The 18,612-nt window shown below is 35.2% G+C and overlaps 1 protein-coding gene across 1 annotated transcript in view; it reads left to right on the top strand.

Annotated features, from left to right (window-relative positions):
• LOC109844459 (alpha-mannosidase I MNS4) overlaps window positions 1-16,838 on the top strand; it is a 27,722-nt gene extending 10,884 nt beyond the window's left edge. The window contains exons 7-17 of the mRNA XM_020413510.1: window positions 331-403; window positions 2,224-2,333; window positions 4,338-4,388; window positions 9,906-9,994; window positions 10,114-10,195; window positions 10,272-10,385; window positions 10,709-10,788; window positions 12,477-12,612; window positions 13,161-13,231; window positions 13,317-13,554; window positions 16,200-16,838. Coding sequence (XP_020269099.1) covers window positions 331-403; window positions 2,224-2,333; window positions 4,338-4,388; window positions 9,906-9,994; window positions 10,114-10,195; window positions 10,272-10,385; window positions 10,709-10,788; window positions 12,477-12,612; window positions 13,161-13,231; window positions 13,317-13,554; window positions 16,200-16,487 — 1,332 coding nt within the window. The 3' untranslated portion in view covers window positions 16,488-16,838. The remainder of the gene's footprint in view (window positions 1-330; window positions 404-2,223; window positions 2,334-4,337; window positions 4,389-9,905; window positions 9,995-10,113; window positions 10,196-10,271; window positions 10,386-10,708; window positions 10,789-12,476; window positions 12,613-13,160; window positions 13,232-13,316; window positions 13,555-16,199) is intronic.

Raw genomic sequence — 18,612 nt, 5'->3', positions numbered from 1 at the left:
CCGCGCCGAGCCGGGTCGAGCCAAAGCTCAAGAGCGAGTCAAACGAGCAGGCTCATGGGCTGACCCGGCCTTGTGCCCACCCTTACTTTTGGGACTGCAGCTGTATATGCTTGTACCATGCAAATAAGTATGCTATGTTCAAATGCCGGTATTCATCTTCAATTGGGTCACAATTCACTGCTTTTCATCTGTTTATCATATCTATGGAATGTGCATGCCTTAGGATTTCTAGCCATCAGATATCACTATTTTCCTCTTCTACTACTTCTTCTTCTTCTTTTCCCTTTGGTTTATTGGAGAGATTTTAATGACTTGAAAATATAATTGTAGATAACATCAACAGCTGGTGGTGGTACTTTAACATTAGAATTTGGGGTGCTGAGTCGTTTGACTAATAATCCCAGTAAGTATACAACCTTAAACTCTTTGATTAGTACATGTGCAGTTCCTTATATTTTCTATTTTTGGCCAGTTGCTGTGTCGATTATTGTTATTTTAATATAAATTGTATAAAGATGGATAGTATCTAAAACCCCACTATATTCTCAAAAAAATTTAAAAAAAGTATCTAAAAGCACACTCTCCAATGTTGAACAAAAGCATTCTACTTCAATCTGGTAAAGAATGAACTAACAAATTCACTGCTTAGCTTGTGCTGAATTCTTGTATGACATCTGGTAACATCATCATGAATATTTACATATTATACTGTCAGATTATTATTACAGTTTGGTTTGTATATAGTCAAATACTAGTAAATAATGATCCTCTATATTCAAATGCTGATAGATGTTCTGGAGAATCCTATAACACCAGCATATCTGCAAAATTAACTGCCTCGATTTTGATGCATAACAAGAAGAAAAAGTAGAGTGATAAATAGAATCATATGAAAGGATATAAACAAATCACTGAAGCAAATCTCATCCATTACCTGTAGAAATTGGCTGAATAACAAATTGAAACTTCCAACAGTGTGTTTTATATTCAATTCCTCCCCCAAAAAGGTACAGTTAGCTTCAGAAGATGGATAGGCTCTTGTTAACTATGAGGAGCTTTCTGGAAGGATCTGTCTCCATGCATAAGTATTGGAATGTTTTCTTGTAGCATCTCATGTCTCGAAACAGCAATTTTTTTTCGTTATGCTTTTGACTTGCGAAAATCTGAATTAGATGGTTATGTATATAACATATCTAAGTGAAAGATATCAAGGACCATTCTATTCACGTGCGGCCATCCTTTAATTACATTAACTGCATGATCTAATTATATTTTGAATCTGCTATATATTTGAGAAATTGGATCTCAGTTGAGAAGGGTTTTCTTTGCAATTAAATATCTCATGTTGTGGTTGAGATGTAAATTATTCATTAACCATTGTTAAACTTATTGTAGCTATGTCAACAGAGCAACAGTAAAAGTGGTGTTCAGGAAATTCAGTGCGATCAACAAAACCAAAATTTCATCCATTAGATCCTCTAATAGTCTTCTTGAAGGTCGGATGTGTGAAGCCAAATATGGCAATTCCATTTATGATTAATTGTAAGTGACCAGGAATGTAGAAGGAATAAAGGATCATTATTAAAGAGAACTAATTTGTTTTTATCTCTCCAATTTCTTAACCCTTAGACTTTTACTCATGTTCTGCCCCTACTTTTCATAGCTCCTACCCAGTGTTCCTCTGTGTAAGAGGCTTTTTCAGATTGAAGCGTGTGATAGCCCAGACATTTTAGCCTTAAAATTTTAAGCAAGATTATTCATGGAAGTTAAAACATCATGTAAATGATTACAAGGACATGTAAAAGGGAATAACGTTATGGTAGCAATTTTAGGAGTATAGCATAACCAAAAACATGGAAAACATGCGAATGTTAGCAGTAACGGTACCATCAGATCATTATCCTATGACCAAACATGTCCAAGATCGGCTTTCGAAATCTGAAAAGCTGTCCTCTGACAGAGGGTAACAGGTAAAGAATGTGAAAATAGTGGTCAAACATGAGTAACAAGTGGATGGGTGAATGATTAGAAATGAAGAAAAATGAGTGGTTTAGCGACATCTCCTGTTTGTTTCTTGGTAATACATTACTGGATTTTTTTTTGAGGAATTACTGGAATAGTTGGGTCAGGCCTGCGCCTGTATTGATTCTACTTTCTATGTGATTGAACTACTAATTTAGCTGTCTTTAATGAGAAAACATGTTTATTACCTTTGTTTTGCAGTTTTTGAGGAAGTTACAAAAAATGCAGTGCGCGGAATTTGGGCCAGAAGGTCGAATATTAACCTTGTCGGGGCTCACATCAATATTTTTACTGGTGAATGGACACAAAAGGTAGCTCTTGGTTTTTCTTTACGAATAATGTGTAATCTGGGATAGGCAAGGTGATCTTATTTGATCTTTGCATTAAAAAATTAGAAGAGCAATGTACGTTTGTTTTGAGTTATAAGCTCCACCCTTTGATTATCTATAACGGGCTCTTAATTTGGTACACAACTCTTAGAGAGTAGATTTCGAACTGCAGCTGATTGTAATACTTTTGGCCCATCTTTTCCTATTTCAAATGGGTTTCTTTACTTTGAGTCATCCTACGTAGCAAACTGCATAAACTAGAAACATTATGCCTTTTATTCCAATTTTTGGTTGTTGGCTGTGTGTATTACTGTATTTATCTTCGTTTGGGAATAGAACTCCATAGCTGAATCTACGTGAATGGTAACGGAGATGGATGATGATACTGATGATTGAATCTATTGCATCCTTCCAAACTTTGAGATGGATTCTACGCTTGCCTCTGAGCTAGAATTTTGAATCCACCTTTGAAACCTTCACATCGGAAAACCTGGCGATTGGACAGGTATATTTGACATTTTCCCTATTCTCAATCGTGGATAGATACATATTTGTTTCTCTTCCCCTTTCTCTACTTTTCGCCTTCAGGTTCCTTCGTTTGGAGCTTGTCTCTCCAAGTTTTATGTTTCCTGTGGGCTCATTTATCTAGCTTTGGTTTCTCATGAATTTTGGCTTTGTTGCCCAGTAATCAGGCCTTCATCTATATTTGAATACACTTAAATGTCATCAGAAGATCGTTTCACCATTCCATGTAAAACTTTGAACAAAAAGAACATAACTTTCTGAGTTGTTAGCTTAATGTATGATAGAGTCCAACTGTAGTTGCATACTTCCATATCTTGTTTGTTCTAGTCTCGTTACAAGGAGGGCCATTTTCACTTTCATTTTTTTTATTTATGGCAAGAAAACATTTTTCAATATGCTACATATAAGCAAGATCTTACAGCACAGGATATCAAGTCCATCAATATTCTTTGAAGTTTAAATAGTATAATTGAGATAGACGGTGATGTTCAACTTGTTGGTCCTTCAAGTGTTGTGTAGCCTCAGTGTTCAAGTAACAAGCACATTGTTACCTCACATGTTTCATGCTGACCCGTATTTAACCAATATTTAGCTCCAGGGCTCTCTGGACTCTTTTGGCCACCCTGCAAACTGAAATCTGGTGACCAGCATTAACGTTGCATATTAAACATCTTAAGAGGAACAGATATCACATTTATAAGAAGATGTCCATGGAGGCCATATTCCAACTGTGGTAGTGTCCACTCATTTATTTCCCAAAGTCCTATATCCTGGGTCACTCGTAAGCAGTGCTTCAATCCATTTCATGAAACTTGGTTCGTGACTGATGTTGGAAGCCTTACATAATCACACAATGGCTCTGGAGGTGTTGGTAAGAATGACACAAAGTCTTCTATATAAACTTTTAATTGCAACAGATTCCTTAGGTCAATCCATGGGCTGACCTTGGTCCCATGCACTTTATTCTGTTTATTGTGAGTTGGCCCTTCAGGTATTCATATTCATATGTGCATATTTGTTTATGTTTTATTCTTCAATCCAGTTTCTCTTTGAATTAACCAGTTGCACACAATTCAATGGGACTCGAGGTCTTTAATGGACCTGAGCATTTTCAGAGAATAATTCCTTCTGAAAGTCAGGTTATTGACCTCATAAAGATGAAGTATTTTGTCCAGCTAGTCTTGAGATTGATCTTATGATTAACTCACAACTTGCAAAATCTTTAAATTTGTTCTCAAACTGCAGGATTCTTGTGTTAAATTGTAACTTGTGCGTGTTATGTTCTTGCTTCATACTTAATTAATACAAGCCGACAAAGATTAATTATTATGCCAACAAAGATTAAGCGAAAGAAAATAGGATGCTTGCCTTTTCTTTATTTAAACCGGGATTTTGCAATTAGTTATTTAAAAATGGTATGTTGGCATGTTATACATTTCTCACGCACATTCCTTATTGCAGGATGCTGGAATTGGTACTAGCATCGACTCTTTCTATGAGTATCTTCTGAAGGCAAGTTAACATTATCAACACGTTTAAGGAAATTCGTTGGGATATCCTGTTATGCTCTATGGTGATGGTCTTCATGGAAAATTACGGATTTACGTAGAGTCTGGAGCTTAGTCTCACATATGCGTATGCCATGTAGATAGGAAGAAAACATTTAAAAACACTTTCATTGCAGCAGTCAACTATTTTAAAGGACCAGCTTAAGGTAGTTAAGATGTGAGTTGGTGAAAGATTTTATTTGCATCTGTTAGTGCCTCAGCAGAGTCTGGAAACACTATTCACGACACATGCTCCACTCTAGTTATGTTATAAACTGAAACTGTACCTTGGAAGCTGGTATGTGGAGTACTGCAGACATGCACATGCATCAGAATAATAGAGGAAGCTTATCCATTCTCATATTTGAGGTTCAATTTCCTACTATCCATTCTCATATTTGAGGTTCAATTTCCTACATATGAATGCACAAACTTTATGAAACCGACCTTGCACAAGATGAAGATCGTCAGACCATGAAGTTGCATAATTGAGATGATATTTATCATGTTGGTTTATTTGTGAAAAGAAGAGCAGAAGTGAAGATTTAGCTATAACTTCAAAAGTTAATTAGATAAGTGGTCTAGAAATGCATATTTTACTGAAGGATATTGATCAGGAATGATGTAGGACATAAACTTTCATGACACCGATTTCCAAGCTCATAAAGGAACATTGAAGCCGGACTGAACTAAACTTCCGGCATTTATTCCTCCACATATGATTCATATCAAGATTTATCAGATAACCACAAAATTTATCTTATCATCAAGTTCAATAACAATTATCCTCCATAAACAGAGTTGACATTACTCCAACGAAATGAGATAAATAAAAGTTCTCCCAACTAGAACCTAAAGGAGAAAATCTCATTATTACAAAATCACAACAAATTCTTCTAATATCAAATATTTATTCAACCTTTACTTAAAAACCACAATTTACAATTAATCAAAGATCAGCTAGCTTCCTTAATTCTTCCTGAGAAATATGAGGCTCTCTAAATCTAGTAAATCCTGAGTCTTTGAAAAGGTGAATACAATATAGTGAGTTTACTATTCAATAAATGGATAAATTTATACATTAAAATGCTGGTTTGAAAAAAACTAAAATATTTTGACTTCATAAGCAAAATATTAAAACTGTAAAGATCATTCGTAAACCCTTGCATTTAATGCAACAATTTTGAAATACAAGGTCATGCAATGGAACATAAGCAGACCATGTCTCAATGTGATCAACGCTTAATGCCCCAGTTGACACGATATCCCCACTATTATTAACTCCGTGATACCAAGATATTGACACCTGGAATTTATGCTTAGTGCTAAAATAAACCTCATAGAGGCACACTAAGCCCTATTTAGATGACTTTTTTATCTATGACATATAGCAGTAAATTGACTTGTGATGCTTATTTTTTTTAATAAATGAACAAAGTTCATATAACCAAATACTTTATCAACAAAATTTCGAAGGCAAACCAATAGTGAAAATGAAACTACATATGCATCTCAAACTACTACTAAATGAAAAAAAGACATCAACATCGCCAAAGAATTAAAGTATGAACTTGAATTTTGTGTCCAACCACAAAATCACAATCAAATCAACAATTGATGTTTGATCAAGTCATATAAAATGATAAAATCGATCATGTAGCAAAATCCATATATACATAATATCCTTTTAGATAAAAAAACTATACAACGCATAAATAATAAATTCATAACTTACCTTAAATCAACCGACAATCCAAATGAAACTCTCACACGCTTTTGAGGAGCCTCTGGGAATTCGTAAGGAATAAATATAAGCAATTATTAATTGTAATTAATGGATAATTAACATGATATACGACTGATCATACTAGTCATTCGATCAATCTATATCATTTAACATAACCAACTTAGTATACTATGAGTCATCCCACCACTTGGTGTTTTTGTACTTTTTATAAAGAAAAACTAACTAAAAACCCTAGGACCAAGTTGTAGTCATCATCAAAAACTTGGGCGCCTATATTCCTTGCCCATCCGAACACACTAGGTAATTAACATTAGTCATGATGAGTTTATTTAGGTAAGGATCTCTAACCTAAAAAAACAAAACGAATTGAATCATATAATAAACAATTAGACTATCAAAATTCTACCAATCTAAAGAACTTAAAACTCAATGCGTTTATGTCCTATATATGAACTGTTTATGGTAGGATTTAGGATGCGAAATACCTAGTTCTTGATCCAATATTTGCACGTCCGCTCTGTGATCTTTTTTTAAACCCAAATGATGTTTATTGTTGAGAAGAAAAATGCTAGATAAAAGATTAAGAGGCTGCAAGAGAAACTACGTGGGGGTAGGGTTTCTGATTTTATTTGCAGCAAACACCATCAAATAACCTATGTTTCCTCGGTAATTCTATCATGAAGCCATACCCATACCTTACACGTACCTGACACGTCCCTGACACGTCCCTGTACCCAAACTTCATGTACACTCCTTGAATATATGCATACATTTATTCAGACATGTACTCAATTACATGATATATGTTTTAACTTTTTAAACACTTGTCATACATTTCTTAGACACATGTCCTACATTTCACATCCATTTCTTGAAACCTGTTAGACATAGGTCAGGTTTGTTTCAGTATGTACCAAAGTTCAAAACTATGAAAGGGTCATTTGGTTGTCTAGTTCAAGAACAAGTAATTTCTAATTTATAATAATCAACATTCTAAAAGAAACTTGGAAATGTGATAGGAAATTTAATTCTAATAACAAATGAATTGAAAAATAATAATGATCTCTTGTGATTTCTTAATTCCAAAACATACATGTAGCCATGTCTTTGTACCCTGCCTTTTACAATTTTGTTGTGTCCTATATCGGTACACCCGTACTGGTACTAGTATCCGTTTCCATGCAACTTAGCTTACTATTATATATTACTATAATTATTATCACTCTTTATTTAATACCCTCTTATAATCCAAAATTACAATTAAATATAGTTCACTCAATTACTTGATGAAAACTAAAATAATTTGTAATACATAGTCATTACCAATTTAAAAACCAGGGATATTACATAAAACCAATGGCAAGCCATACTTGAGAATGGTGGTATAATATTTGTCGCAAGATTAGTGTCACAATTGAGCGAAATACTTTATTTATAAAAGAAATATGTTCACGGTTCACCTAATGTCACAAAGATAACAAAATGCAAAGTGTTGCAACTTCATTTAGTCTATAAAGCCAGGTAGTAGTTGTCAAATCATTGCAGTTATGGTGCTCATTAAGTTGGTATGTAAAACCTTCCCCTACCGAATCAGAAAAGAATTTTTCTGGATGATGCATAACCCCGGCAGTTGATTTTGTTTGTTTACCTTGACTTATTGACACACATTGATTGCTTTTGGTTTGAATCAAACCTGATAGGTTTAGGGTTGGAAAGGGAGTTAAATTGTTAAAAACCAATATTAAACCTAAACTTCTAGAAATCCATTTGTTTTTAAGAAGGAATTGGCACCTAATAAAATTAGATCATTTAATTTCACAATCATGCTTTCCTACTGGATCTATTTCTCTAAGGCACGTATGAGGATTTGGTGTTGTGACTTTATGAACAAATATGCGAATATGCGATGACATATGTAAGGACAAAAAAAGTTTATGTAAAAGATTATCTTTACTCAGCTGAAACTAATTCATTGTTAAGTCTGCAAAGTTTCAAAACATGGTCAAAACCAAAAAAGTATGAAGATGAATTTCTTTGCTTTTACATTTAGCATTGACTACAGCATGTTAATCAAGTAGAATACGAAAAGAGTGCTATAGTTTTATGAAAATTATTTTTATCTATTTGAGGATGTCATATTTGTTTGAAAATGGCAATAGAATTTTGAAAACTTTAATAGTTTTGAAAACACTGAAGAACTTTACAAAATTTTGAGTTTCTTACATTTTTTGGTCTCTTGTGAGTCCTGTTACAGTTTACAGTAGATAAGTCACAAAAACCGCACATGGGGGCACTTTCCATAAACTAACTATAGTACAAATTTCATCTTCTTAGTTATGATTCAAATTATCAAATTCTTGACTTTGCAATTCCCAATAAATAAGGATGTGATGAGTTACATTAAGTTACATGTGCAAAAATTAAGTCAAACTCCATATTTGGCAAAATTAACATTGACATGATATAAAATGTATGCATCATCATGAGGTATTATAATTCTCCTTAAAACTAATATCACAAACTGCAACGCAAATTCAACATAAACGAGTTTCAGTTTTTTTTCATGCTCATCTCTGTCTAAACATTCATCCTTTTATATGAGTGTAGGATGTTGAGTCAGCCGTTGTTGTGCCACTTTTGTTGTCTTGCACAAAATTAATCTGTCTGTGTATGGGTTTTTTTTTCCGCTTGCGAGTAAGTTCGTCTATATATGTGCTGGTATCCAGTTCACGTGTGGTTAACAACAAATAGTGAATGTTGAATTCATGAGTTGCTTGCAAGCTGCATAAAAAAAAAAAATCATGTGTTTGTCTGTGCATTTGGTTTTTCTTCTGCCCGTTAGTATTTAATGCAGGGGTGTCTTAGCCTTTTCTTCAGAATACTGCTGTTCGCGGTCTGTACTTTTTCTCCAATGATTCAATCTGAATAATGAAGTCTTGAAAAAGTCGGCTCTTCCAGCTTTCATGTTTATTTGCACTTTCATGAATAGGGTATAGAGGTGGCTCCTAGTTTTCCGTGATTCAATCCTTTTCTGTTGCTATAAATATTATGAACCATTCCTGCAAGATTACTACTAGTTGACTGATTGATCATGACCTTTTTCATCTTTGGATGAGTCCTATGTGGTTACACAAAAATCAGTCCACTCTTCTAACACCTTGAGCTAATAATTAGTTGTCCTGTTTATCTTGGGCTTCAAACATGAAGCTTGTCATAGTTAGGTTAGAACTGCATATTTATAAAGTACATCTCATGCATATATATAAAGCTCTGCTGTATGTTTGGCTGCCTCAAGGAGCTGTTGACGCTTACTACACCTTGTCTTTCTCAGATGAAACATTTGCGAAATATTTTCCAAATAGCATCTTGCATGTGCCAATTACAGTTATTGTAGTGATGATTCTTACATCAGTAATAATAATGTACGATGATTATAAGGCAAATGTGTTGTTTAAGCTAATTAACATTACCTAATACACGTGAATACTACAGCTCCAAAAATTTGTATCTGTATTACTAAATTATAAACATATAGATCTTAGGTAACTGCAGGACCCTTGGGCATCCACATATTGATTTTTTTTTTGTTAACAGATTAGTACAGCCTATTTACTTGAGATGAGGGTACTTGTTATTTATTGGCTATTTTGGTTTCTTTACTTAGTTATCACTCTGAGACCACTGCAGGTTCCTGAGACATCTTTGTATTTGACAGTTTTCTTAGACTTATAACAGGCATATTTGCTGTTTGGAGATGAGGAGTATTTGTTCATGTTCCGGGAAGCTTACAAGGCTGCCATGCACTATCTCCATACTGATCCTTGGTAACAGTTCCTATCTTTCTTTTGTACCTTTTATTCCCATATCTACTTTGTCTTGAAAATATAAAAATTTTGGTCTTTTTCTATGTGCACTAATATGTCAGTATAATAATTCCTTATAGGTATGTTGAGGTTAATATGTACTCAGCAGTTACAGTTTGGCCATTATTTAATAGCTTGCAGGCCTTCTGGCCAGGGCTTCAGGTTCCCTTCATATCGATTTTACCAAACTTGCGGTGTCGCTCCTTTGCAAGATTTTGATAACGTTATTATGTGCAAGGTTCTAGCTGGTGACATTGATCCTGCTGTTCGGACACATGCTGCCTTCTTTAGCGTTTGGAAGAAATATGGATTTACTCCAGAGGGATTCAATCTTGCTACTTTCAATGTTCAAGTACAGCTTTTCTTACTAATACATGAGTGTACTTCTCTTTTTTTTACATGTATTCGCTTTCATCATTTGCTTCCATAATTAGTAAGGTGGCAGATGTTTATACTTTATCGTTGGTTGGGGAACTTGGTTACCCGATAGGCTGTAATTACAGAAAGCACAGTTGGTATATAAGTTCCCCAGTCAACTTTCTCCATCTGACTGTTGATCAGATGATGATTGTTGAGACTCAATGAAGATCATGATAGTTGGACTTACACTACTTTACACGTGAACGATTTCACAGTACCAATGTTTCTCTTTACATATGAATCTTTCACTTTCAGCATGGTCAAAGGAGTTACCCACTACGTCCAGAGTTGATTGAGAGCACGTATTGGTTATTCAAGGCTACCAGAGATCCAAGGTTTGCCTTATTTTGAACCATAAAATTCATATTTCATATTCCTCTTAATGAAAAATATCCTATTCTTGTTACTCTCTTGTTACTCCAGAGTTTAGCCTGTCAAGATCAATTCTTTATATGAAATTGGTTTTTTTGTTTGCTTTATTGAGTTACTTGAGCTCATGTGAATTTAATATGTTACAGAGAGCTAAAGAGGCTATGCGCCTTTGGTTTTTCACATAAGGACTAGAAAATACAAAAGAACAGTGGTGGGCACTTGGGGGCTTTGGGTTAATCAGCTAATATTTTGAGGACCTGAATTTCCATTGTAAAGGAAGTTTAGTTATCATCCTCTCTTCTTCTTTCTGCTTCTCTACAGGGAGACCGTTTGATTGAGATATACCTTTAATATAGTCATTTTATTATTTCTACTAAATTAGAAGGGCAGGATTCAGGAAAACATTTGTTGCCGTTAGCATTATGATCATCGAAGCTTTGTGCCATCAAATGCCGTCGGATATAGACAGCTCACAGCTGAGAAAGTTCAGCATAACTAGCCAGCTTATTATCAATGATTGTCAACCTGACATCAGTTCTCTGGGGGGCAAGAGGGAAACTTGTTACTGGGGCATTGCCATAAAAATGAATAGCAGAATGGGAGAGTATGCAATTTAAGTACTTTCAATATCTAAGCATGTGGATTAAGCAAATTTAAATAAATAAAAGAATTTTGCTAGGGTGAATTGCAGCCACTTTCGAAGTGCAATTTGAGCTGTATAGAACCAAATGGGAGCAAATTTCAATCTTTTTTTTACGGAAATGTGAACTGTGGGTAGGGTAGCTCAGAAAACTAAGAGCTAACTAACAGTGGAGCATTATTTGTATCTACCTGGCTGCTGAGCTTAATCAATGTTCCTAGCAACTTATATTAGCATATAGGGAAATCAGAGCTTGTTTGTGAGCTTATATAAATTCCATAATTTCTGAATGGAAACAAATTAAATAACAAATTAAATGAATACCAACATTGAGATTTGCGGAGAGATCACTTTAGAAAGGATATGATGGAGGTTCACTGAAAGCACATAAAGTTATATATGCATGGATTCTGCTGAGGCTTCAGAAAGTCATTTCACAGTAGGCATATGCTTAAATTTCCTATTTAGACATTTTGACACATAAACCACCAACGAGTAGCTGATTAGAGCGAACTGTTTTCAAGTGTTATGGTTTTTGTTTTCCTAGTTTCACTACTCATTATGAATTATTCACAAATTATGTTTCATTGAGATTGTTTATATTTTGGTCATTCATATGCCATTATGCCTGCAGATTCTCCTCATATATTCCCCAAATTAATTGTGTTCTAACTTCCTCCGCGATCGATGAAACTGGCCTTCATCTATGACCAAGTTAACTACATGAAAGACCATGACAAATCCTAATAAACAAATGCAAGTACTTTCCTTATGGTTTTTATGGTTTATACATGCCAAATCACCATAATTACTCTTAATTTTTGTTTATCTATATAGTCTAAGTGGAGGATAGCTTAGTGTACATTTCAAGCTTATTTAGTATGAATTCTGACTGATTTTTTTGTTTTCCATTATGCATAATTTTGTTTTGTAGCTTTTCAAAAAAATTTGGAAGATTTTACTATTCATCTGCTGTGTCTTTACATTATGCAACTTATTATGCTAATGCAGGTATCTTGATGCTGGGAGAGACATGCTGGCAAGCCTTCAGTATGGTGCAAGATGCCCATGTGGTTATTGCCATATTGCAGATGTTGAGTCTCACAAACAGGATGACCACATGGAGAGCTTCTTCCTTGCTGAAACAGTAAGAATAAATTTATATATTGCTGTAAAAAAATGTAGTCTGCCAAAGTTAGCCTAAAGTGGAGACCTGTCACATGGTTGAAACACTTGTTCTAAACTTTTATATTTCAATCACTTCAGTGAAATGATATATAGTGAAAAGAAACAAGCATTCTAGGAAAACCATCCTATACACTATGTACACTTCGCTGCTCTCCTTTTACAAGTATTTTTAGCACCACTTTGTTAACGTTTCTGCCCTCTTTAACGCTAGGGGTGGTAGTATTTATATTTATATCTACATATGTATGTATTCAGGGATGAACATGTCATGTAAAAACAATATACTATCATCTATTGAACCCGTCTTCGGTTTTTTTTTTTTTGACGGATTTTTCACGAGTTTCTTTGGAACTTGGTGTTAACTGTGATTTATTTACAATCAGAAGATCACCAAGAGTTCAAACCATGCACCAAATCCTGTTGTACGATCCAAAGTCACTTGCCAGTAGAATAGGGAGTTCTACATAATTTGTATTTTAAGCCTCTAAAAGAGATGCATTATTCCAGGTCAAATACCTCTGGCTTCTTTTTGATTTGGCTGTAGGTCCAGACAACCTTGTTGAGAATGGTCCCTATAAGTAAGCTTTGCTTCTGAATCACTCATGCGTCATTTGTTAATTTTATAAGGACAGATAAATAATGTTAAAGCTTTCTTTTGTGCAGGTATATATTTAGCACAGAAGGTCACGTTTTACCTGCTACTCCGGAAATATCTCTAGTAAGTGACCACTGCTCATATTTAGGAGCATTTTGCAAAAGTGATAGATGGAAAAAAGATGGACACACAAAGATCTTATTTGACCATCATGAAACTAATGACTCCCAACTCCATGCGGATCGAGGTGCATCTATTTCTTCCCAGAAAGCACGGGATACTTTTACCGCCTCAAGTTTTATTAAGGTAAGGACATTATCATGAGCATTATTATCAAACTGTCTTAATAAATTAATTACATTCTAGCTGGACCATAAAACTCAGAAATCTGCATGATTCTTATTTCCTAATGTTATTAATTATGTTTTGTATTTGTGGAAGCAGTCACTTTCTTGTATCAGACTAAGTTGACATTCTCTTTTCCAACTCAGGAACTGAAATTCACACCTGATTATTTACATTCCAAATTCAATCATTTAAAATGAAATCAGACCTCTAAATACAGTGGAATTCCAGTTCCGTAAAGGGCAAGTGTTCAAAATGTTGATATTTTTAGCACTCATGTACCTGGATATTCTGCTTTTTCAATGAGTTTGAAACCCTAAAGTATGGTCACTGCTTTTGTTTATCATAACTGTGTTAGGACCATTTCCATATAGTGAGTATAATTAATAAAAACAAAGGTATATTAGTCCCATGAATCCACGATTACGGTTTCTATAGTCCAATGTTGGTCATATGCAGTGTAAATAGTTGGTCATTAACCAACAGTATGTGAGACTACATTGTGTTCGTTAATATCACTTGCTCAAGAATTTTTCTTACAAATATATCAGTATTCATAGAACAAGTAACATATTCAAATTTCTATTAATTACTTAACTAGATTAACCTTATCAACTTACAATAATATTAGCCATTGCCTGGTAAAATGTCAAAATCATACATCACGCAAGACTGACAGAACTTGATTAATGTTAATATAACCCAGCAATCTCTTGTTATCTGCATGATTAACCTTTGAAGTTAGCTTCTATTTTCTTTTCCACTTTGGTGCAAAGTTGTTTTATTGACACAAGATTGATGATCACATAATTTATGAAACCCCTTTTAGGTATCACTGTAACTTGTTCCCTAAATTTCGAAGTGTTGCTATTGTTAATTCCTTGTAATCTGGTGGTGTAGCCACTTATACCTCCTCAATTATTTTACTAGTGTCAAAGTCCCTCCAACTACACAAAAACTCCGAAGTTGTGATAAGGGTTGAGCCGTTGAGGGTTATATATTTATATTCTAACTTGTGTTGAAGCAGTTTTGAATACCCTTTATGGGCCGAGACCTGACCGATGTCAAACTACTTGCCACCATGCCAAAACTCCAAAGTTGTCGTGGGAGCTGAATATTATAATTTTATATTGGATAAATCACACTAAACTCCCAGGAACTCTCTACATTTTGCAGTAAACCCCAAATAACTACCAACATCACAATAAAACCCCATTAACTTTTGTAGAAAATCCCCAATATATTTTCGGTAAATTACAATAAATGCCAGTAACCTTCAAAATGGCTTTTTATGCTGTTGTTTGGTTCTAATTTGTTGGGGTTATCTGCAAAATGTGGAAACTTATTTGGGGTTTTCCACAATTCCAAAATTTATTTGGAGTTTAGAGCTATTTTAAAAGTTATTAGGGGTTTACTGTAAATGCTAAAAGTTCTTGAGAGTTTAGTGTAATTTACTCTTCCAACATGTCCCCTGCAGGCTGAGAGCTCTTTTTGTGGACTGAAACCTGGACTCACACAACTTTAACAATTTTGTTAAAAATTTGTGGCCAGCAAGATTCGGACCTAGGTTGTTGTCATATCATACCATCTTAAAGTCTCTGCCATTACATTCGGATTTGTGATGAGGGTTGAAGGTTATATTTTTATATTCTAACAATTGGCACTTACACCTCTAAAACTTAGGTTATTTTTTGGCCTTCAATTCAGAGAGCAAATTAGTCTCTTTTTCCGTTAGAACGAAGTCAAAAAGTAACTGATTGTCACATTGATGTGCACATGACATCTCTACCTAACGGGGAAATAATATCGTCTGAAGTTCAGTGGAGTAAAATACTATACAATAGTTTAGACGATATCATGAGCCATATCTGCATAGTACAGGGGATATGCCTGTAACCAATCATTTAACTTTGCTATGAACTTAATACTGATCCATTTTGGCTGAATTATGTTTGCGGTGTTATCACATTAGGCTTAGGCTTAATTGCACTTAAATATCTCATAGTTTCCCCTACTGCACTTATATACCCTTAACGTGTTTTGGCAGCATGTATGTACCCTAAAGTTTTAAAACTTGCACTTATTTACCATTGCTTGTTTTTAGCAGCACTTATATACCCTAAAGTTTTTAAAACTTGCACTTATTTACCCTCACTTGTTTTGACAACATTTATATACTTTAAAGTTTTTAAAACTTGCACTTAAATGCCCTAAAGTCATGCAAACTTGAGGGATTTTAAGTGCAAATTTAAAAAAAAAAAATTGATATATAAGTGGCTGTTTTGAAATTTTCAAGGTGTTTAAGTTTATGTTTTAAGAACTTCAGGGTATGTTAGTGCTGCCGAAAACAAATATAAGTGTAAGTTTTAGAAACTTCACGATAAATAAGTTTTGCCAAACATGAGTGAGGATATATAAGCGCAACGTTGGGGTAACTAGAGTGTATTTGAGTGCAGTTAAGCCTGAGGTTTGTGATTAACGGTTATAAATTTCTCGGAAGCACAGAAATATGTGTGACAGCATCAAGTAGCATTGGTCTACGAAGTGAAATATGTTCTTTTTCCATTGAAGTTGTTACTGATCACGATCAATGTTCCTTTCTCCAGGGGTTTTGCCCAGGTTTAACTCATGGACAGAAATTTGGTATATCATACGTCGAAGAGAAGCATGAAACTAATGAACACGAATCTACAAGTCCTCAATCTCAAAAACATTCTATCATTTTGATATCCAATCCGACAACTATCCATTCCATCAATGCCGATGAAAGCGATGGTAGCAACAACATCGAAGAAACTAATGAAGAATCGAGAGCCCTCGTGCCTAACACGGATGAGAAAGATGCCGAGGCTTTAAGTCAAGAAGGGATACAACAGGATAAAGATTCAAGTTGAGCAGAAAAACTATTTATGGGCCTTCATCTCAAAGAAGCATTTCATCTTGGAGCTCATGTAGCCATGGTGGAATCATCCAAAGAAATGTTAAATTATCATGAAAAGGGAAAGATGTCAGTTGTTCACCTATACTAACCCTTTTATTCTGGCTGTGGGGGGGTGTAGGACTACACAAGGTATACGCGTCATTGTAATAGGAACGATGAAGTTACACATGGGTGTTAATAGTTCACATTCATCAGTTTGTATAACTTGTAGGTTATTGTTAATGACCTTGGAGCATCATTTTTTATGCTCCCTTTGTTTAGATTATTGTGGAACAATAAAAGGCAGCGTGCATGATTCTTGGAAGATTAGATGATGGCCTTCGAAGTAGAATGCTGAGGTTTCCCTTTTATTCTTGGAAGATGGATGATTGTTGGAAGGTACATCTTTTTCTTGTCGCCCCCTCAACCTCATCGTCGATCCCTGGCAAGCCCAGACGCAGCTCGGTAGCCTTGAGATTGTCGGTGGCGCAATTGTAGCTCTTCGCACCTTCCATTACGGATAGAGGATCAAAATAGCGTACGTGTTTCTTATGTTGTGGACTTTCTATGGTCGCATATATGTGCTACTAACAAAGTCTTTTGGTTCTTTTGGTGTGTTGGGTGGTAGAGGCGTAATAGTAACTAAACTGATGTATTAATGGTTATACGCTCTTGAGGGCAATGTGGGTCCACTAGGAGCAAGGTTAGCCGACCATTTCTTCAGGGGGGGGAGGGGGATCGATCTTAGCCGTCGGATCTGGTGGTCTTGGGAGGGGGACAAGGAGGAGCAGCCCATGTTAGGCTGCTCCTTGCCCACTGGGTCCCATACCCCAACGGGAATATCAAGGAAAAAAAATGGTATAGACATTAATCGTATAGTTAATTCTAGCAAAAAAAAAAAAAAATGTTATAGACATTAATCGCCACATGGGTGATTGTAGATGCTAATAGTCGAAAGAGGCTAGCCCGCATGCAATCCTAATAAAATCATCTTAATTTTGAGAGCTTATCGTTGGATGACGCACTAAGACTGTAGTCCAAGCTGACATGAACGCATCAGATTGAATTCAATTTGAAGATTCAAGATAACAACAAAATGACTAGATATTACCTTGGTAATAATAACCTTTTTTTTTCAAGTCCTTAAATCTGGTGTTGTTTGATATCAACTAGTAAAAATCTTAAACTTCCAAGCTACCCAACCACTTTTGTCTGGTTTATTAGGTCAATTATAACTGTTTGTTTCACTGCGACTATTAAACACAGTTGCAACTACGGTTCCAAAAGGGTGTATAGCTCAAGCTTACACGGTTTCCGACGTACAATATCAACAACCCCTTGATGGTCTCAAAAACTTGATATTCCGAGACAAACGTATGCAATTGTTTTCACATGACAAAGTGCAAACTTCAAATATGGACTAAGAAGTCATGGCTTTTACTCCCTTCTTTCATTTCTTTCTTAGAGTCATGCTGGAACTCATTCTCTTCTAAAGAAGATACGTCAGCATCCCTCCCTCTCAAGATTAAACTTATCCGTAGAAGGATAAAATGGTGAAAGAGAACTTTTTTTTAAAATCCATTCCCGTCCAGAAAACCTCAGCCTTATCTGATATTCATGCTCTGAATCTTATTGAGGAAAGTAGAGTGTTGACTGAATCAGAATTCAATCTCAGGCTTCGCCAAAAAGAGTACATTTTCTTGTTGGCTAGGGCTGAGGAAACCAAATGGAAACAAATGTCTAGAATTCAATGGCTCAAAGAAGGAGATAACAACACAACTTTTTTCCACAAAGCATCATCTTTCCATGGAAGGAAAAAATTCATTCCCCACCTCATCTCAGACAATGCTATCATTTCCTCAGATGCTGACATCAAACAGGCCTTCTATGTATATTTTTCTTCTCTCTTCTCATCAGTTAGTGACTCTAAACTTAATGTTAACTGGAGTCTGCTATATCCCGACCCTCCTCCTGACCTCTCCTCCCTTGTTGCTGAATTCTCGTCTGAAGAAATCAAGAAGGCGGTCTTCGATCTCCATCGAGATAAATCCCTTGGTTCAGATGGCTTACCTATGTTTTTTCCATAGATTTTGGCCTCT

Source organism: Asparagus officinalis, chromosome 6, assembly GCF_001876935.1.
Source record: "Asparagus officinalis chromosome 6, Aspof.V1, whole genome shotgun sequence".
NCBI classification, from domain to species: Eukaryota; Viridiplantae; Streptophyta; class Magnoliopsida; order Asparagales; family Asparagaceae; genus Asparagus; species Asparagus officinalis.
The sequence above is the reverse complement of the archived record's forward strand: the minus strand, read 5'-3'. Positions and strand labels throughout refer to the sequence as shown.